Source organism: Tachypleus tridentatus, chromosome 7 (genome assembly GCF_004210375.1).
Source record: "Tachypleus tridentatus isolate NWPU-2018 chromosome 7, ASM421037v1, whole genome shotgun sequence".
Lineage (NCBI taxonomy): Eukaryota > Metazoa > Arthropoda > Merostomata > Xiphosura > Limulidae > Tachypleus > Tachypleus tridentatus.
Window position 1 is genome coordinate 161,678,387 of NC_134831.1, and position 22,309 is coordinate 161,700,695.

General features: G+C 34.2%; 1 protein-coding gene across 2 annotated transcripts in view; it reads right to left on the reverse strand.

The window, feature by feature from the left end:
- The window catches only part of LOC143257062 (MAP kinase-interacting serine/threonine-protein kinase 1-like), a 30,895-nt gene that overhangs the window by 2,509 nt on the left and 6,077 nt on the right, over window positions 1–22,309 (reverse strand). For both annotated transcript variants that reach the window (XM_076515189.1, XM_076515190.1), the window contains exons 2-9: window positions 10,143–10,268; window positions 9,597–9,694; window positions 9,239–9,360; window positions 8,644–8,675; window positions 4,371–4,475; window positions 3,958–4,013; window positions 3,521–3,717; window positions 3,294–3,384 (exon numbers count right to left, since the gene is read on the reverse strand). In XM_076515189.1, coding sequence (XP_076371304.1) covers window positions 3,294–3,384; window positions 3,521–3,717; window positions 3,958–4,013; window positions 4,371–4,475; window positions 8,644–8,675; window positions 9,239–9,360; window positions 9,597–9,694; window positions 10,143–10,268 — 827 coding nt within the window. The remainder of the gene's footprint in view (window positions 1–3,293; window positions 3,385–3,520; window positions 3,718–3,957; window positions 4,014–4,370; window positions 4,476–8,643; window positions 8,676–9,238; window positions 9,361–9,596; window positions 9,695–10,142; window positions 10,269–22,309) is intronic.

The following is a 22,309-nucleotide window of genomic DNA, read 5'->3' on the forward strand; positions in this document are numbered from 1 at the left end:
AAATATGTATAAAAAACATTACATTATTATCAATTACCATCAGGTTAAGCCTTACCTAATTTTAACCAGTTTGTTTTACTGTAAAACCAGCATTTTTCACAAGTTTATCTAGAGTTAACAGATGTTTGTATTTCTATAAAACTAGATGCAAGCTCAACTTATTTGGATTCATGAATCACTGGTTTACCTAATTACAAAGCCTTAGTTATGACCTAATAAATTATCTGCACTCTGCAATATACTTTAACCCTTTCATGACAGGTCATGTCATAGTGTTTGTTATGTTGCATTCAAAATCTTATTGAACTATTTTATGAATTTATGTCAGTAAGTTTCAAATCAAATTGTAGTTTATAATTTAAATTTACTAATATCGACAACCTAGATTATAAAATAAGAACATCTTTTTGTTTTGCTGAGATATGGCTTATAAAACATGGAGGCTCAATTCAACTCTTTCCACTTTTTGAATGTCCTCTTACTACAGTACATGACCTGAATAACCAATCAACAGCTTAGTGGTTTTCTCAGCCATTTTAGTCCATGGCAAGGCTACCATGTTCCTTTGATCCACATTTTCATGGAGGTGTTATGTTGTGTCTTTAGTCTGCTTGCAATGTCATTGTTTACTCTGGATACATTGTAGTTGCTACATGTAATACATTTATAGTGGCATACTGTGGTAGTAGTGTAGTTATTTACAACGTTTTGGTTAATCAAGTGTGCACATGTGTGTAACCTAAACAACATGTCCAGCAACAGCTGAGTACAAATCTCACAGCAAGAAGAGAATTGTTTGCCTTACTTCTTGATTTATTCTTTTATATTTTAAGAAAAATAATGCAACCACTTATTTCTAAGTAGTGATAATATATGTACACACACACACACACAAGACAGGGTAGACTTAACGGTCACTTTTATATTACTGGATATAGTGACATAAGTGCATGTGCCTCATATCAATGCAACTTATATAATGTTAGTTAGGAACAATGGAAAGGTTAATATAATAAAAATAAATATGTGTAAATACATGATGAGACTTAAGATACTTAGATTTAACATTTGTATCTGTTATAAACATGTCATTCTAACATGAAAAAAAAGCATAATTTATATTAATTTCCAATTCTTTTAGTGGCTGTGAGGTTGTTCAAGTTAAAAATCCCACAAAGTTAGAGTATAGAAAATAAAACAATTCTTACTGAAAACAAATGTTTGAAGTGTATTTAGAAGGTTTGAGAGATTATGCAAATAATATGAGATTTTGAGGACAACATAACATGAAATCACTTTGCACTGAGATTAGTAACAAGACTATTTTCATAAACAAATCTTTAGTAAAAAAATTAAAAAATCTAATCTTTTGTATACAAAACACTTGTAATCTATACTAAAATCTACTAAATTTTGTAAAGATACACATGCTGTATTAAAAAAGTTATAGTGCAAATAGCAAATACTTAATGTGCGCAAATGTGTAAACGAACCCATGTATATTATAGAGAACCCACAGTGAAAGGGTTAACTCAACAAAATCAATAACATTTTTTTTTACACTTTCTTTAACTTGTTGACTGCCAACTACAAGTATACTCTGTAACATAGGTACTTGTAGCAAATATTATGCTATTGTAAAGTAAACAAAAAATGCTGGCTTTCCAGATAATTAAAGCAATCTGCTGGCAGTATGGGGAACATAAATCCATAATAATCATGATCAAATCTGTGTCATTATTTGAGCTATTGAAATTCACTAAGGTATGCAAACTTCTTTCCACAAAACTCACTTCAACAAACTAAAACTAAAGAAGAGGTAGTTAAAACACAAAAATGAATACTTATAGCTGAAAGAAGCTTATTCTATACGATCCAGGTCTGAATGAATAAAAATATTAATACCCAATAAACGTTTCCAAATTTTATTATTTTTATTCTTTCAAGGTTTCATAAACAAGTTCTTGCATCACAAACAAATGACAAAAAAAAAAATGTCCAGAAAATGAGTGTAAATGTGTTTTGTTTATTTGTCCAATACTGAGACACACAGTATTTATTGAAGCATTTATCTAAACAGAGGCTAGATTTTCAGGAAAATGTAGCAGGTTTCTTTGCACCTACCAGCCTTTGTGCAGACATGATATAGTTTAGTTGGCTTCTCTCCTTTCAGTGGGTGATAAATATGCAAGGTAATTAAACAAGTCAACTGTTCGGGGTGTATGTTAACCCTGGCCTAGAAAGTCCTTGTAGAAGATGAATTGTTACATGTTCACAACAGTTCAATAGTTTCATTTGTTGCCCTATATTGTCATTTTATACAACATGTGGGCATTCAGAATAAATACCTTAGCAATGTGAAGGATAATGTTTTTATAACATTGTTCTATCTTAAGAAGAGCTGAGTAACAAGACAACACAGACATTCCACTGTTACAATAATTGTGGACCATGTTGGATTCTTCATAATTTTATTATTCCAATTCACAACATCAAATATCTCCTCTGTATATTTTGCTTACTGTGAGCACTTCCCATGTGTTCTTCCATTTATGAACTACCACCAAGTCTGACCACTTCCATTCACATTACCCCCTTCTTCAACATTTTCTAGACTACATCCTTTGGATTTCCTTCGTGGTCAAACCAGAGTGTTCCACATAAGTAGGCTGATTGCTACTCAGTTCTTCACCTGACTCACAGAACTAATAATAATAATCTGTGTAAATGACATGATCTTTGCTTAGTTAATATGCCAACAGACTACAAAGTATATGCAATTTTTCAGCACCAGACCTCAAGAATCATATACTTTAGTTTTACTTCATATCTGTGGCATTTATTTTTAATACATACTGTCAAACAAGAGCCTGCCATACCAAAGTATCATGGAATTGTTGATATATAAATCTTTCATTGGACAGTAAACACAGATAATTTCATTACTGGATAGTCCCTACATTTATTGTACCATTTTATGGTTATTACTACATAATTGTGTTTCCTACAAACACTTTTTTGTAAACATTAGATACTTCACTTAAAATAAAGATATATTACAGGGAGAATTCCATAATGAGACTTAACAAAAAAGTTTACATTTTGCAGATTATAAATTTGCTTGAGGGCTCATGGCTAGACAGAACAATATTTTAGTAAATAATGCTAACTATTCCTCACAATATGAAATACAAATATTACACTGCATGTGGAACCAAAAAGTCATTCTAAATACTTGACTGGAAAGAAATTAAATATCTAACTGTAAAGTAAGAATGTCTTTAAACACTTACCTGGCAACCTTCACAAAATTCACCACGCTCCCATCCACAGTCACTTCCACAACGTCCATAAAATGGAGGATAACCACACAATAATATATACCTGAAAGATTTTGAATTTAATCAATTAACTTACATACCAGAGAATTCTTTATTCAAAATTCAATTACAAATAAGAAGCTGTTTTAACCAAAAAAAGACAAATGTTTAGATTTTATAGCAGTTTCAGATCCACTTACATGATCACACCAAGACTCCACAAATCACAACGCTTGTCATACGTAGTGGCCTCACCAGTAAAAGCTTCAACTACTTCTGGTGCCATGAACTCAGCTGAACCAACAGGAGTCAGAAGCTCTGGTGTACTGACTGGAGTGGTACCACCATAGATGATTCCACTGCTTAAATCAAAGTCACAGATCTTGACTGGACAAACCTGAAAAAGATTAAAATCTTACATAAAAATAACCATTACATATTAATTGCAGATATTAATTGGATCATTGTTTAAAAAACATTATATATTTTTTTTTTTATATATAAAGCAACAGAACAATAATAATACATAATAAATATGGGCACAGTAATAGTTTAGAAAAAAAATGAAAGAACCAAAAAATACAGTTACAAAAACTACACAAGTAAGGAGAAAAATTTATACTGCATCTAACTATACCTGGTCTTCACTGGCACATAAGATGTTCTCTGGCTTCAGATCCCTGTGTGCTATACCTACAAATAAAATCAGCAAAACATGTAACCTTATTCAAACTAAGTTGAAAAATATAACTATAAAAAACACCACTTTCAATAAAAATCAGCTAAAGTAGCCACTATTCAATATTTGCCTGCTGAATATATTTTTTTTAAAAAAGGGTTATTGGTAAAGGAAAACCTAAACTTTTTATCATTAATTCTGTATTAAATGAATAGATTTCCTCCTGTTATAAGGCTTTTCACCACTGAAAGAATATTTAAAATATCCCCAAGGCCACTTTCACCTATATTAAACTATGGTTATATTAAGTCATTTCACAAATTTCTTGTTTTCAACTATAAATAACAAAATTTCTGAAATTTAAACTCTACCTTTTTTATGCAAGAACTTCAAAGCTTCTGCTATATTCCCGATTATCATACTAGCTTCCTGCTCTGTAAAATGGACCCGTTTCTCAATGTGAGCTAAAAGTGGACCTTAGGAAGATAAGAAGTTTATTGATAATTTGAAGACACTTTTTTTTTTTTATCTTGAATTCCAAGGTGAACCTAGAGAATAATCATGAATTTTAGTACCTCTGTCAGATGAATTTCACATGTTGTAAAATTGGTATTGCACATTCAGACTTCATTTCACCATCTAAAAATCAAGTCTTTCTTAAAACACAGGAACACAATGGTTTAAATCATTACACAAACAGTAAAAGTTCTTATATCATGTAACATCCTACAGTTCAACTGCAGGTAAATGGCTAACCCATGTCACCACAGGGTTTAGATGCCAATCTTAGATCTTGCCATCAGAGTCATTTATATTTAATGAGCCCTCACTAGTCACAAGATACTATTTTGAAAATTATATAAAGTTTTAAACAAAGATGTTATTCTCTAAGAGACAAAGAATTTGCAATAGTACATGAAATAAGTTTTTTTCCTCCAATCTTGTAATTTATATTCTACTATTTCTGTAATGTTAATTTTACTAACAGTATTGGTTGAAATATTTAAGATATATTCATAACAGGCCACAAAAGTACTGCTTGCTGAAATGCTCCTGTCAAATCACATCAGGAATGTTAAATATAGGAACATGTTATGAATTGATTATTCTATAGCACAAAAATCACTGTAAGTGTAGTTTCATTTGTTTATGTTGACTATTAAATAATAATTCACTTGGATGATTTCTAAAAAGTTAACAAACAAATAGGATTTGGACCTACAATAAATATATTAACTATTTAAAGGCCACCACCATATTCAACAGCTTTACCTCTGCTAACATTAGTTATTAATGTTCACTAGGAGGGAGAAGATGGGAATGAATAAATTGAAATATTTTTATCATTAATACAAGTAATAAGAATTTCACACATTCTACTCTCAAACCTAAATAAATATGTACAGCCCTATTATGTATTAAGGTCTAAAACTATTATGACATTTGAAACAAGAAAACATGTGTCCCCACAAACAATTAGAAGGTGATGATTTACTTCCATACAATACCAATGAAGCTTCCAATTTGTTGAAATGTTGCTACACTTAGTGAATGAAACATAATGGTCCCTCTTTCCAATTTTAGAAATGCTCACACACTACTTCCAGCTTCAATGTGTGAATAACCAATCAAAAGCTCAGAACATCCCTCATGCGAGTGTCTGAACCTTTGAAAAGTATTTATACAAGAAACACTTTCTTTTCATGGCAGATTTCACATGGTATATTATAATATTATTCAGCTTAAAAATCATTTTTAGATCCAGCTACAGCTTAGCTACAAAGCCTGATAAATTAGTGGAGTTCTGTAGCATTTACATAGTAATTTGATTTCTTTGTCATTTCAAAATGCATATAAAAAACAAATTGTTTTACGTTCTTCACTTGAGAAATTTGGAAAGACTTTGGAAGTTATAGTAACCAGAAAAATTACAGATTTCATAAGTATACATGAATTGTTTTCTATATCTCTTTGGTTACTGTTCTAGGTTTTAAGAAAAACAGCTGAAACTTTAGAACTTTTGTAAAGAAGAATAATGTGTGTATATAAAATGCATATTTTGGTAGTGTTCTAGTGGACCAGTACTTTGGTCAATCTTATATTACTGGACAAGGTAATATGAATACATGTGCTCAGTGTCATTCAACTTCTAATGTTAGTCAGACACTGTTGAAAGGTAAATAAAATAAAAATAAATTTTAATGTGTAAAATGTTACGAGGTTTAAACTACTTAAAAAAATATGGTTGTGTGCTATAATGCATGGTAATTTTAGAATAAAAAATAAAACAATTTATAGCTATTTCCTATTTCCCTACCATTGTGGTTATGAGGTTAGTAGAATCAACCAAACCCATACAAAGATAAAATAGTGAAAAATAACAGATAACATATATTTCTTTTATAAAATGTTTAATAATTACCTAGAGGATAGTGGGACATTATGGAGACTTTGCATGTGAATTATGACAATTTTCTGATGCATAAAAGTATTTTATTTTAAAATCAAAATTACTTTGCATGTTGGAACAGTTATTATTTAAAGATAAAAAAATCATAAGTAAATAATTAAATAGAAATCCGATACTTTTCATTTTAATTCCTTGTAATATTTACTGATAATCTAAAGGATTTTGTGAAGATATATACATATATCATGAAATATAACTGCTTTGTGGTTACTTTAGAGAATATGGACTGAGCAGAATACACCAATCCATATTAGAAAGGTTAAATATCCTTTTTAATAATGGCAACCCATTGAAACATATAGTTGTTACATAAGGCCAGGTGTCTTTCACAGTTTTTTAAAAGCACTGTGTAAACCTTACTGTCATTTTGAATTTTAAATAAGTATTTCACACAATGGCTATCAAAGTTAATTTTATCTTTAAAATAATAACATCTGCATAAGTGGTCTGGATCTTATATTTATATTCAGACTCGCCAAGATTAAAATATAGAACTATCTAGGTCAAATCTAGCATATGAAGCTCTTATGTGTTTAATGTCAAATTAACTATTCTTTTACATGGCTCACGTAGCAAATGTTCATGGTAGATAAACCTAAATATCAGATTAAATATACAGGGAATCTGTAAAAACTGTATATATACAATTTAGAGGTTCTACAGCAGCAGCATCCAATAGTTTTTTTTCTTCAAAAGTGCAAAAACTGTGGAAAATGTTAACATTTCTGCCACATGACAAAAAAAAAAGTGTTTATAGATATAGGGGTAGGAAAATACACAGTAATGTTTTCAATTATTTATTGATTGAAATAATTATACTTAAAAAAAAAAAAAAGAAGAGATAAAGAACCAAGTTGATACAGGTCGACAGCCATTTCTCCACATGTGCCAAGTGGTGACCATGTTGGTTCCATAACATATGCAAATGAAATCTGTACAATGAACAAAAGTTTAATATTCACAGGAGCATTACCTAGCATTCCAACTTGTTAAACTGACACCAATTCACAGATGTCTTATGTACAAATACTTCTGTAACACTTAATTTTATATAGGTATAGTATATAGATACATGTAGTAATCAACATTCCTTCTCTGATGTCAGGCACATTTGGTTAACTTTTATCAGGAAACCTAAAGAACAAATCTGGATAAAAAAAAAAACCTTTAAATGATAAAAAAAACACTAAAGTTTTGTCATTTCAGCAAAGACTCCACAATTTCTACTGATGAAAATGAGTTTTTTAACAATAAAGACAGAAAATGCACAAGTATAATGTTATGTAATATATTAGGGCTTCATGTAAAACAGCTATATTAGTAAATTTGTCAACATTATAGCAAGTATGATAAAGAAATAATTAAAAACTGACACATAACTACACACACACACAGACTTACTACTGATGAGTTAAAATCAAATCAAAAAGAAGGACTATGTTAAATTTAAAAACAAGCCAAAACAAAAATCAAAAATGCTCTATCAATTAAAAGGATCTCCAACCTACAGGCCATTATGTGGGATGTAAAAATGTACCCTAGATTTTGGAGGTGAATGAAAAGAAGGACCCACACTGCAGTCGGTGATACACCACATGTCAGTCTTAACACTAGCCCATCTTAGATGAAAAATAATTAAATAAAATAATCAAAGGAATAGAAATTAGGAGAGTGAATGCTCAAGCCAACATCCATATCACCCTTCACTGCATGCAAATAGTTGTGGGAAAGTGACTGCTCTCCAAAGTAAAGAAAAAGATAAAAAATAAAAAAAACATAACAAGGTGCTATTATTAGGAGAGGAGTCACCTTCCCACAGTTGTCTGTAGACAGTGAAGGGTGATAGATATGTGGGAATTGTGGACTTGAGCACCCATATCTTGCTCTAATTTCTATTTCTTTGATTATTTTTCACACAAGACTGGTGAATGGAGGTTAAGACTGACAAATGATGTACCCCCACCACAATGTGGGTCCTACTTCTTTATTCATCTCCAAAAATTAGGGTACATTTTATATCCCACATTATAGTCTGTACCCAGGAGATCCTTTTAATTAGTGCAGCATTTTTTACTTTTCTTTGGGCTTGTTTATAAAATATACATACATACACACATAATAATGTAGCATGCATGCATGCACACACCTACATACATAATAAAATGTTTGCTTACCTCCACAAACTTTTTCAAAAACCAAATAAAACCTGTAAAATAAGAACAGAAATTAACATTCTTCAAAAGAAACTGGAATACAAGAAATTATGAAACACTGTTCAATAGCATTTAATATACAAATTTTTAAAAAGAGATGCAAGTTGGAGATAAATCTAACTACAGGGTGTTCGGAAAGTCACTGTGCACTTATATATTTATTAACAGACAAAACTGCACAGTGATTTTCCAAACACCCTGTACAAAAAAATGCCTAATACAATTGAAACAAGTGCCAATTTTAGCTTCTTAGGAAACAAAACAAGAAATGCCTTATAATAATTTGAAATTTGTTACATATGAAATACTTCCTAAAAATACCATTAATATAAATGTTTCTTCAGACACAAACTTCAATACATACTTGATATTACTGCAAGAAAAAATTCTCTGTACTTTTATTATTTCAATACACTATTAGATCAAGTTCACCCTATATGTAGAGACCTATTTATAATAATCTCCTAACACTCTATCCTAATTAACTCTAAACTTCCCTGGATCTACATGTTCTTAAGTAACATCTGAGAACCTGGAAAAGGTTAGATTTACTTACTTATCCTCTTCTTCAAAAAATTCAATAAGTTGGATTATGTTCTTGTGCCCTTGGCAGTGGTGGAATGTTTCAATCTCTCGGAACACACGTGCCCGACTATGGTTAGGTTCTTTTTCAATAATCTAAAATACAAATGCACAGAAGTTTTAGATTTCTAGGTGCAATGGGGGGAAGAGAAAAACTGATAATTATTAATATTAACTGCCCAACAGACAACCAACCACTCTGTTTAAAGGACTGAAACTACTGGTATATGTATATTCAAATGATTTGCAGATACATCAAGAGTAGTGTTATATATAACATACTTGTAACATCAGTTCTTTCTGAATCCACTGCAGCAAAGAATAAACTTTACCTTCACAGCATATTCAATCCCTGTGTAAAGGTTAACACATGTTTTGACAGATGCATATGCTCCTTCTCCAAGTATTTCTTCTGTCAGTCTGTACAAATCTAGAAAACAACACTGAATCAATATACTAAATATTTTACCTTAGTATACAAATATTAGTCAAACTAGTTTTTACCCTAAGAAAATGATATTTATGAAATTTGTATCATATAAACAAAACATTGATGTTTCAGTTTATTATAAAGCACAACATTCAAGTTTACTATATGTTTAACATCCAATTGGATCTTTCTTTTTGACATTAAGGGAATATTTTTCTTCTGAAATAATATGACAAAAAAAAAATAAAAAATTAATGAACTGTTGAAGTGTCACCCAAATCGCCATTACGTAATAAAAGACGGCAGATAGGATACCCTAAATTCATTGCAAAAACAGACTGTGAAATTGTGACACTCAAAATAGAAGTATAATTCAATTAAATGAAGATGAAACAGTCTGCCATGGTTATGCTGAACTGGAAATATCTGTCAATGACAATCTATATACCTTCAAAGGTGCTGGCTGCCAAACTGGGCTCTTTTCTCTTCTTCTTCCTCCTCTTCTTTCGCTCTCCTTGCTGCATGGGAATGGGTTCAGGCTTGCTGGTGACATTACCATTCTTGGATGTAGTATCTTAAACCACAAGATAAACACAACTGAAATTTGTATGCATTTATAATTTTCCTACAAAGTCCCTGTACACAGTTAAAGTTATCAGAAAACAAACATATGTATGTAATCTAGTCTCATTCTCTCTTAAACACTACTATAGATTTCACATGCAACAAATAATTTTGGGTACAAATTAAACTGGGAAAACATGAGTATTATGAGAATTCTCAATATACTTTGAGTGTTCATGCTTCCCTTATTTTAAGAAGTGGAAAAGCTGGTAAAATACATGTCCAAGACTGTATCAGTATTAATCCCACCTAGTGTGAATTTTTATGAATGTAACAGGAAACCCTACTATTATTAGACTTATCATTTATCACCAATTTTGGTTAATTTTGAAAATTCCAATCTTCATCAGCAACTCAACAATATCAAGTTTTAGACACTTAAAACCTTTTATATTTAGTATTTTGTTTGAATGTTCTAAAATGTACACTTAAACTTGTGGGAAGTATTACAGAAGCTTTGGATTCTGATCTTCATCCAATTGCTGTTTTTCTTGACTTAGCCAAAGCTTTTGATTCTGTTAATCATAAAATTTTGTTAAATAAATTATCTTATTATGGTTTTAGAGGTATTGTTTTTGATTGGTTTTTTTCTTACTTTCACAATAGAAAGCAATCGGTTTGTATTCATAATAATTATAGTGATTGGCTTACAATTAATGTTGGAGTACCACAAGGTTCTGTTCTGGGCCCTTTATTATTTCTCATTTATATAAATGATATTCTTTACCAACAGTTTTCTGTAGATATCCAAGCTTATGCCGATGATATTGCTGTTGTTTATAGTAAGCCAAATCTAATTAATGAAGCCATTATTTCTAGTGATCTTAATAAAATTAAAAATTGGCTTTTCTGTAATGGCTTATCCTTAAATATATCTAAATCTTTTCTTCTTCAGTTTAACCTTTATGGTGTCATTCCAGCTTTTCCTTCTATTTTTTATCATTCCAGTGATTGTTATACTTACCCTAATTGTAAGTGTCCCAAATTGACTCAAGTTTCCTCTGTTAAATATTTAGGAATTATTTTAGATCGAAAATTAAATTGGCAATTTCATATTAATTCTTTAGTTAATAAATTAAAATATAGTTCTATGCTAATTTTTGAACTTAGTCATTGTGCTCCTTATCATATTTTGTTAAGTGTATATTATGCTCTCTTTCAATCTTTCTTACAATATTGTATTTCAATTTGGGGTGGCACATATAAGACTTTTTTAATTCCTATTCACAAGTTGCAAAAAAGTGTTTTCTCTCTTATTTTTACCCATAGGCTTGATACCAATTTCAGTAAATTTAACTCCCCTCTTTCATATGATAAACTTTATTTATATTTTTTAGCTTTATCTACAATGCATGTTTCTTTTAATAGGCTTTTTAAAGTCACTTCATATTTTACACGACTTCAATCTTTTTTTCCAATTAATGTACCCACACCACGTAAAACAGTTACACTTCATCAATATCTTTATTGGCACCTCGTATTCATTAATTTATTCCTTATAGTATAAGATCTTCTATTAATCGTGTTAATCAAAAGAAATACTTAAAACAATGGATCTTAAATACTGATGATAATATTCTGGGAATTTTATTTTGATTTTGTAAGTTTTGATTTTACTTTATTATGTGTTTAACCATCACAGGACGAGTTAACTCTTTGTTGATGGTTTTATATTGTTATTTGATTTTTTGTGTCTAATTTATTGCTTAATAAATTTATTATTATTATTATTATTATTATATTGACATATGAAAGTAGATATATTCAACATGTCAGTTAGTAGTATTAATACAACACATCCTTCAAGTTACTTATATATAACCAGATGCTTATGGTAACTAAACGACAATCTAAATGTACCATACACAAATTACGCTGATGGTTTTGTTTTACAAGATTTTTTCAAATAATAGAACATTATATTTCCACAGTTACCACTGGGGCGACATTCAACGCTTTTAAGAACTGCGAAATTTAATAAAAGGTATTAGGTTTAGTATATTATAATCTTTTAGTGTATGGCAAATTAAGTATGCAATCCAACCTTTTTACAAGCCTCATTATATATTTATATGTTGTGTCTGTTTGTTGGTTCAGAGCCTATAAATAAAAGGTTCAGCTCTTCTTAAAGCACAAAATGGTTTATTGAGTATGGTGTAAAGGTAAAAGCAATCCCTATAAAATGTGTATTTAGCCAATATCTACAAATAGTTTCATATTTAAATTAATAAAAAAAAAAAAAAAAAACACTAGATATTTTCGAATACAAATTTTGAACACCTATATAAAATTACAAAATTTATTAATCGGGAAGGTTATATAGAACTTTAAAATTAAAACTTAATCAGAGGTATATTAGATCTCTAATTATCCTCGAAAAAGTGCGAAGCGATGTATTCACAATTATTCTTTGGTCTATATCACGTGACCACGCGCCATCTGCCAACGTAGAACTTACCGGAAAGATAGCTGTTTTGGAGTCGTGATCTGCTTACTGCAGCTCCATGGCCCACAGCTACATACAAGGTCAAGTCAATGATGTGTATTATAGTTTGTTTTTCAGTTGTTGGTATAGAGGGGAGGGAGTTTGCTATGATACCTCAACAGTGCATTTTAAAAACAAACATTCAAACAGAGTTTTTAAGTACACAACAAATAAAATCGTTGCAAAGATTATTATTCATATTTAAAAAAGCAAAAAACTACCGCGACAAAAGAGAAACGTACGTAACACATGTATAGGAAATCATTTCAACCTTCAGTTGATCGCAATCCAAAGGAAGTCATATAACCTTCAAATTCTCTAAAAAATAGTATCTGCCATACAACTGTAAAGTCGTTCATACTGTTAGTTACAGTTTACATTCAATTCCACAACAACGTTTTTAAAAGTAATCACTTTAGCCAATAACCACTTTAATAATATTCATGTAAGTTACAAAATATAAGGACAATATTTAAATCGTTATGCAAAAACATTGTGTTACTGATAAGACCTGAAAGTATAGTGTAATTATTTATAATTAAGAAAACAAAAGGTACAGACGGAGTTGTTTTTATTTGAATTTTATTACAACGTTTCGTCGGTCACTATTTTGGCCAAAGACAAGCAACTAAAGTTTTATTTTTCCATAAGAAACTTTACCATGAAGAAAATGTTTGCATGTTCGAGTTTCTCAGACACTTCTGTCATTATCCTGTTGGTGTAGTTTTTCTTTGAGCCGTAGTAATAGATCCATTTTAAAAATCTCTGGATGAGGAGTTAAATTTACCAGAAAAATTCCTGTAATGATTTGTTAAGCCTGACGGTGAGATTGTGGTTCCAGATTCTCTAATGAGCAAGCTGACAAGTTAACTGTTCGAGTACTGCTTAGTGTTGAGTAATCTAAAATTCGAGTTGAATTTAGTGTTGTATCTAATCATATTGGGCGTTCAGCATTATGTTCGTACAAGTACACAGATTCTAGCTTAACTATCTTGGGACTTATTCTGTAAACCTTAAAAATTCCTGAATAATTACACAAGTCAGTTGTTAATTCCTATATTGTCCATGTGATTAAAAGCCTGCTGTATGATGACACAAAATGGTGGCAAACGTGTGGGAGAGTTGGAATGAGATTTAAATATCTAATGGTGAACCAGAAATAACCGTTCAAACTCATGTCGCACGGTAGTGAAACCTGAAAGACACACTGTGTGTCATTAACAGCAGTGATAGTTTAGTGATTTTTCACTTTCTATAGCTTAAAATGTCGTTATCCAAACTCACTTATTTTCCGTGGATAGGCTCTAGTGAACCTTAACTTTACAAATATATACATACCAAATTTAAGGCAATCCAATTAAAACATACACGAGATATAAAATCCAATTCTGATTGAACTTATTTTTCCTTCGCACCAAAGGTTTTGGTTTGTTCTGAATCTTGTGCAAAGCTACACGAGGACTATGTGCGCTAGCCGTCCCTAGTTTAGCAGTGTAAGACGAGAAGGAAGGCAGCTAGTCATCACCACCCACCGCCATCTTTTGGGTTACTCTTTTACCAACGAATAGTGGGATTGACCGTCACATTATAACGTCCCCACGGCTGAAAGGCCGAGCATGTTTTGTGTGACGGAATTCGAACCCGCGACCCTCAGGTTACGAGTCGAGTGCCTTAACCACCTGGCCATACAGGGCCCGCACCAACAGTACGGAAACTATTTCATAGAAACTCTTAACATTTTGGATTTTTTTTGTAGATTAAATACACCGGGATATTTAAAACTTGTAATTAAAGTGTCAAATTTGGTCTAAATATAAGCCATATATACAAAATGTATTGAACAAAAACTACTCAAATTTGACAAACAAAATTTTTGTTCGCACCTATGAAAAAAAAAAAAAAATCACGTGAGTTATCAGTTTGTAATGTTTTTACTACAGCTTCAAAAGAGTAAAAGTGGGCAGTATTTAGTTTTGTGTCATTCGGATGAAAGACATGCAAATACATAAATATTGTTTCGGCCAAGAAAACTAGATTAGCAGTTTCTAATTTTTCAATGGAATCAAAGGTTAACGGTTATTATTGACTATTCTTTACCAACATCTCAATACAAGTTTAAGTTTTATGAAATTATTCTAATCATAGAGCGTTTAACGTCATGTGCTATCAGCTTAAGCAATTATCAGTAACGATTCTTGATACAGCTGTACCAAGTACACGCAGGTGATCACAAGAAACTATTGATTTAGATTCCAAAGCGTTTATTTTAAATGACGTTATTAACACTGTTTTAGAGAGGAAAATATACCATCATATATTTCAAAGAATGTTGTTAGATTTTTAAGTAAAGGTATATTCCAAATAAGAGGGTCGTTGTGGTTTGTTGGTGCGTGTTAACAAAAAGTCACGAAACCTAATAAAAACACTTTAGGTTGAAGAAAAGGATTGAGCATGAGATTTAAAGAAATTAAGTCAAAATTTGCGCCCAAATTGGTTGCTAGACTTAACTAATGAATGAATACTTGGTGTAAAATTCTTAATGTCATAGCTTCCAGTTTCATTTCATTCCTTTAAGTTTTTACCGCACATTTTCTTTTCTACATATTTTTGATTCGATTTATTTTAGCATTAAATATATTTATTAACCCACAGCTAAAATGCCAAAACATTCCGAGTAACTCGTTTTTCCTGGAAAGGCACATGGATAAACGATCGAATTATCCGATTTATTTCTGTTCGAATATTTAGTATTTTTTCTCCCATTCTCGACAGTTTTTCATTGAAAATTACTAACATGTGCTTCTCTAAGCTTAAAAATTCTAAACAGGTCCTTACAAAGCGCAACGTAATAATCGGGTAAGGCAACAAACCTGATTTTTACCTTGTTTTGCCCACACGTGTCTGGTTATTGAACCGACCTACTTTACAAGAGAAAATTAACGGGAAGAGAGAATACGTAAATATCCTCATTCAAGTGCAGTAGTGGAATAAAATCAACGTACTAGCTTCGCAGGAGTTTGGAACGAAGAGAACTGAAAACGCTTTACTTACAGGTTCAGAAATACCAGGAATTATTTGTTAAAATGTAACACGACTATTTATTACAACATGCGCGAAATAAACTGAAACATTCGAACACATTTACTTCTCAGCTAAGAAACTTTAGAGAAAGCCTAAAATCTGACAAGTACAATTAGAATTTAAAACTTCTTCGATTATACAAGATTTTGTAAAAATGATAAACAGTATAATTTTAGTTATACGGGCCTGATTTTACTTAAAGACTGGTGACAAACACTTATGCGACAAGTTTGAAAGAAACATTAAAATCGGATTCATAACTATAAATCATTAACACCAAATGAAACTGACTCAAAATGTGTTCAGTAAGTTATACGATAGTTTAAAATATGTGAACATAATGGAAGATATATACATTATATTAAATATATATTATAAGACACTTTACAAAAAAATAGCCTTCATATCCACTTCTAACTGCCCATAATTATGTACAAAGCTCTGCGTTTTCTTGTTCAGTACAAAGTAACACAACGGGCTATTATTGATATACAGTTTTTGGCGTTATCAGCCCAGTCTAAGAGCAGTAAGTGTTAAAAAAGTACCCAAGTAATGACACGTTGAACGCTACGTTCATGAGCTTAACTGAATTTACACATGTAACAGGTAAATTTAATTTGATTGATTGATTTAGTGTTTTATGGCACAAAGCAGCGAGGCTATCTGCGCCAGACATTCGGTAAAAAAATAAAAATAAATAATAAATAAAGTAAATGTAGTAATAGACATAAATGGAAATGAAGGTAAAACAAAAAAGTATAAAACCAATGTTGACACCTAGTCTACAATGTTAAGAGAGAAAGCAGAGTATAAGAAGTTGTAAGGTATTTACTCTAGCAAAATGGTAATGATCATAACCCGCCAAGAAGACGAACAGGTAAGTTCAAGAACCACCGTCAGTCACCTGAAGTTGGTCTTTCCAGTCCTGGTTCCGGGTTATGTGTCATAGCAACCAGTATCAAAATGTAAAAGAATAGAAGTTTTAAAAGATACATAGCAAAATTGTAACAATGAGTAGCCAAAAGTCCAGTAAAAAGATAAAGTCAAGTAAATGGAGTAAAATTTGTAAAAGTAAATGAAGGTAAAAACAAAACAGCAATTAAAACAGAAAATGGTGTAAAAACCAATGGTGACATCCAGTCAACAAAGTTGTAAAGGACTACCTGTAGCAGAATGGTAATGATCATAACCCGCCAGGAAGACTAACAGGTAAGTATAAAAACCACCGTCAGTCACCTGAAGTTGGTCTTTCCAGTCCTGGTTCCGGGTTATGAGTCAATATGGCCAGTACTAAAAAGTAAAGTAGTAAAAGTGTGAAATAATATGCAGCAAAAGTATAACAACAACTCGCCAGGACGACTAACGAGCAGTTCAAACGGATAGTTCAAACAGTAGTGTTAGTCACCTGAAGTTGGTCTTTCCAGTCCTGGTGTCGAGTTATTTAATGTTCTGGCCATTGTCCAATGTCAAATTGAATGAGAGAGATTAAAACTGTAAAAAAGGAACCACAATTAAAAAGGTGTAATGAATAAATATGCAACACTTAAATGAGATTAAAAAGATTAATGGCCATTAAAAAATTAAAAACATTATCAAGGTGGACAGTCACCATCACCAATAACTCTGTCCAATGTTACAGACTGAACCTGGGAAAAAAATATTGACGTCGTTGAGAATTGTAACGATGGCAAGAAAGTAAAACGTGGCTGATAGTGATTTGAGTGTTACACAAACTACACATTGGTGCATCAGTTCCAGATAAAAGAAAATGATGAGTTAAAAAACTGTGACCAATGCGTAGCCTAGCGAGAACAACTTCCTCCTTCCGAACTTTACGGAAGCTAGATGGCCAAAGTCCAATTTTAAGTTTGATTTGAAAAAGTTTGTTGTCGCGTTGCTCACTCCAAGTGGACTGCCAGCTGGCACGGAGCCGAGCCTTGAAGACAACACCATAGTCCATGTACGGAATAGGCATAGGAGTGATGGTGCTGAAGCAGACATATTTAGCTGCCATGTCTGCAAGGTCATTCCCGCGAATACCAACATGGCCTGGTATCCAGAAAAACTGGATTGAAGTAGCTGCTAATGAGAAATGGGCCAGTCGGTTTCGAAAATCAGCGAGAATAGGATGTGAGCTAACGTGTAGCGATTCCAAGGCAAGTATAGAACTAAGCGAATCAGTATAAATAGTGCAGTTGGAGTGCTGCTCAGCTGCAATATGATCCAGGGCAAGAGATATGGCGTACAGTTCAGAAGTGAACACAGAAGCTGTAGAGGGGATTCTGCGCGCAACTACTGACCCATAGCAAACCATAGCAGAGCCCAATGAATTACCTGATTTGGAACCATCTGTATAAATGGGAACTGAATGATTGTTTGAAAGATATTCATTGAATAAAGGACGGTACTTCCAATCTGGAGTATCTGCCTTTTTTAGGTGACTGAAAGAAAGGTCACATTTGGGGGCTGTAATAAGCCATGGTGGGATGGGCCGACCTGTGGAATCTGCAATGTTATCCAAGGACAGACCCAATTCATCCAATTGCGCCCGGATGCGAAGGCCAAACGGAGCAATGACAGATCGTCTGTTCTGAAAAAGTACTGCCCACCGAGGAAGGAAAACACATTTCCATGTGGGATGCTTTGGTAAGGAATGAAGTTTCGAAGTATATTGTAAAGATAGTTGCAAATGGCGAAGGTGTAGAGAAGGTTCATGAGATTCAATGTATATACTTTGAACTGAAGAGGTACGGAAAGCCCCAGTGCAGAGTCGAAGTCCTTGGTGATGAATGGGGTCCAACATCTTTAAGGCCGAGGGTCTGTCAGAGCCATAGACCACTGATCCATAACCGAGTTTCGATCTAATAAGAGCACGATATACCTTTAACATTGAACAGCGATCTGCCCCCCAACTGGTAGAAGAGAGAACACGGAGGATGTTCAGTGCTCTTGTGCATTTGACCCGTAACTGCTTTAAATGTGGTACAAAAGGTCAGTTTACGATCAAAGATAAGCCCCAAGAACTTGGTCTCCGGGACCACTGGCAGCAAAACTTCACCGATATGAAGTTCAGGATCAGGGTGAATACCCCGTCGACGGCAAAAGTGCATGCATACAGTTTTGGAGAGAGAAAAATTAAAGCCGTTCGCCAGAGTCCACTTCCGTACACAATTGAGGGCAGTTTGTAGTTGCCGCTCAATATATCTCATGTTTGACGACTGACATGAGATGAGAAAGTCGTCGACATACAGCCCATTCGCAACAGTGAGAGGGAGTTGTTCAGTGATGGCATTTATCTTTATACTGAAGAGTGTAACACTCAATACACAGCCTTGAGGGACTCCAAGTTCCTGTACAAAAGAACGGGAAAGTGTCGAACCCACACGAACTTGGAATCTCCTGTCCATTAAAAATTTAATAAACATGGGTAGATGGCCACGTAACCCATATGTATGGAGGTCTCGCAAAACGCCATACCTCCATGTTGTGTCGTAAGACTTCTCTATGTCAAAGAATATTGATACAAGATGTTGGCGGTTGAGAAAGGCTTCTCTGATAGATGTTTCAAGACGAATTAGGTGGTCTGTGGTGGAGTGCTGTCGACGGAACCCACACTGGGTGGGCGAGAGGAGGTTGTTTGATTCAAGGAACCAAACAAGACGAGCATTAACCATCCTTTCTAATGTCTTACAGAGACAGCTCGTCAAAGCAATTGGACGGTAGTTTGAAGGAATCTTGGGATCTTTCCCTGGCTTAGAGAAAGGTAAAATAATAGCCTGGCACCAGGCATCAGGAAAAATATTCTCCTGCCAGATCCAGTTGAAAACAATCAGAAGGACATCAAGAGAAGCAGGAGATAGATGGTGCAGCATGTCATAATGAATATCATCAGGTCCAACAGACGTACTGGCAGACCGATGAAGGGCCATTTTTAGTTCCACCAGGGTAAAGGGACAATTATAGTCAAAGAAACAGTCAGTTCGAAAGGAAAGAGGTGATCGCTCTGCCCGAGTCTTGATGGCCAGGAAGGTGGAGGAACAAGCAGAAGTGCTAGATACCCGGCAAAAGCTTTCACCTAGAGTGTTAGCGATGTTCCGAACATCAGTCACCTCCTGACCATCAGAGAGTAAGATCGAGAGGAGGACAGAATTGTAATGCCCATTAACCTTTTGAATCCTGTCCCATATGATCTTGGAATTGGTGGTAGAAGATATGCTGGTTGTGAACTTTATCCAAGATTCCTTCTGGCTTTGACGTCTTACCCACCTAGCATGTGCATGGGCCCGTTGGAAAGCAACCTGGTTTGAAAGTGTGGGATATCTACGAAAAGTATCCCAGGCCAGCTTTGGAGCCTTCCGTGCTAAGTGGCAAGCAGGATTCCACCACGGACGAGGATATCGTGGAAAACGTGTCGAGGTTTTAGGAATACACTGAGCAGCTGCATGTGTAATACAGTCAGTTACTGCTGCTACACAGTCGTCTATTGATGGCTGATTTACGATGGCAGGATCAAGTTCTGCGAGAGCAGTGAAAGTAGACCAGTCTGCCTGATCCAGCTTCCACCGGGGCACGCGGGTAGGGTGGCATCGACCACGGCCAGTCTCTCTCAAAAGGATCGGAAAATGATCACTGCCTAGTGGATTACTGTCAACCCTCCATGAAAAATAGGAGAATAATGAAGGGGAGCAAACCGAGAGATCAATAGCGGTAAAGGACTGACTAGGTGCATGAAAGTAAGTGGAAGAACCAGTATTGAAAAGAGAAAGATTGTGATCAGAGAGCATCCGCTCTACAGATCGGCCCCTCCCATCAATAATAGCACTTCCCCAGAGGGGATGATGTCCATTAAAATCCCCTAGGATTAGAAATGGAGATGGCAACTGTTCAACGAGAGCATCAAGATCTGATTGATCATATGTCTCTCCAGGGGACAGGTACAGAGAACAAACAGTGATGGTATGACCCAAGGAAACACGGACGGCTACAGCCTCCAAGGGTGTGTTGAGTGACAAAGACAGTGTGGGCACGTGTTGATCAACCAACAGTGCCACCCCTCCATGTACTCGACCATCACCCAACCTGTCATTTCTGTACAGAGAAAACTGCCAAATGGAGACAGTATCAGCAGTTTTGAGAAATGTTTCTTGTAAAGAAAGACAAACAGGATGGTAGGAAGCAATCAGCGTTTTGATATCATCCAGATTAGAATGTAAACCTCGACAGTTCCATTGTATGAAGGTGGCCATTTTTAAGAACGGATAGGTGAAGTGGCTGGAGAACCCTTCGGTTTACGACCACGTCTTTTTTCTTTACTGTCTTTAGTCGGAGGAGGTCTATCAACCTTCATGGATCCTGCTCTGGGTCGGGTGGGCAGGTTTTTGTTATTGGAAGGGGAATCCAGTGACTGAGGACGTGAACGAATAATTGTTTTGTCTCTTGTGGTGGGAGAAAAAGATGTATCAGAAGAAATGCCTGTATTTGAAACTGAAGGACGTGGATCTTGAGGTTTGTTGGAAGGTATGGGAGGAACAGAGATGGGTGTGGAAGTCGATTTATCAACCTTTTTAACCACGGAGGTCAAAAGGCTTTTCATTTGTTTTGAAAACGATTCTTTTGGAGGCACAGAGAGGTCTGTCTGCACTCCCACTGTAGTTGTGGAATGAAGTGCAGCAGCATATGTCCGAAATGGAGTTGTGGGCAGCAATTTCCGAGCCTCAGGATAACTAATGTTATGTGTCGTTTTCAAACGCTGCACCTCTTTTTCCTCCAACCATTTTGGGCAAGAATGAAAGTAAGAGGGGTGAGAACCATTGCAGTTTACGCAATGTGGGTTCATGTCACAGTCATAGGCATCGTGGTCCTTGCCTCCACAACGAGCACATGTCAGGGAACCACGACAAGATGTCTTTGAGTGGCCAAATCTCTGACATTGGAAACATCGAAGAGGGTTTGGTATGTATGGCCGAACCCTGCAAATGAGATAACCTGCCTTGATGGTGGCAGGTGCACGTGGTGAAGTAAATGTTGAAACGAGGGTATTTGTTGGCAGTGTAACTCCATCTTTGCGAGTGGAGATGCGCCTCACTGCAGAAACTCCTTGAGTGGAGAGACCAGCGAGAATCTCTGACTCGGGAACGTTCTTCAAATCCCTTTCAACAATAACTCCTCGTGAAGAATTCAAGGTAGCATGGGGTGTAACCTCAATAGGTATATCCCCAATTGCCTTTGAATTCAAGAGGAGTTCACTGTGTTGGGATGTGGATGTTTCAACCAATATGTCACCAGATCGAAGTTTCTTTACTGACTTTGGAGAGCCAGCAAGTCCCTCTAGTCCCTTTTGAATAAAAAAGGGGACATTTGCCCTAAAGGTTTTTCCGAAAGAGAATGTAATATAAGAAAATGAGGTACGTGTGTTACTGATGTTG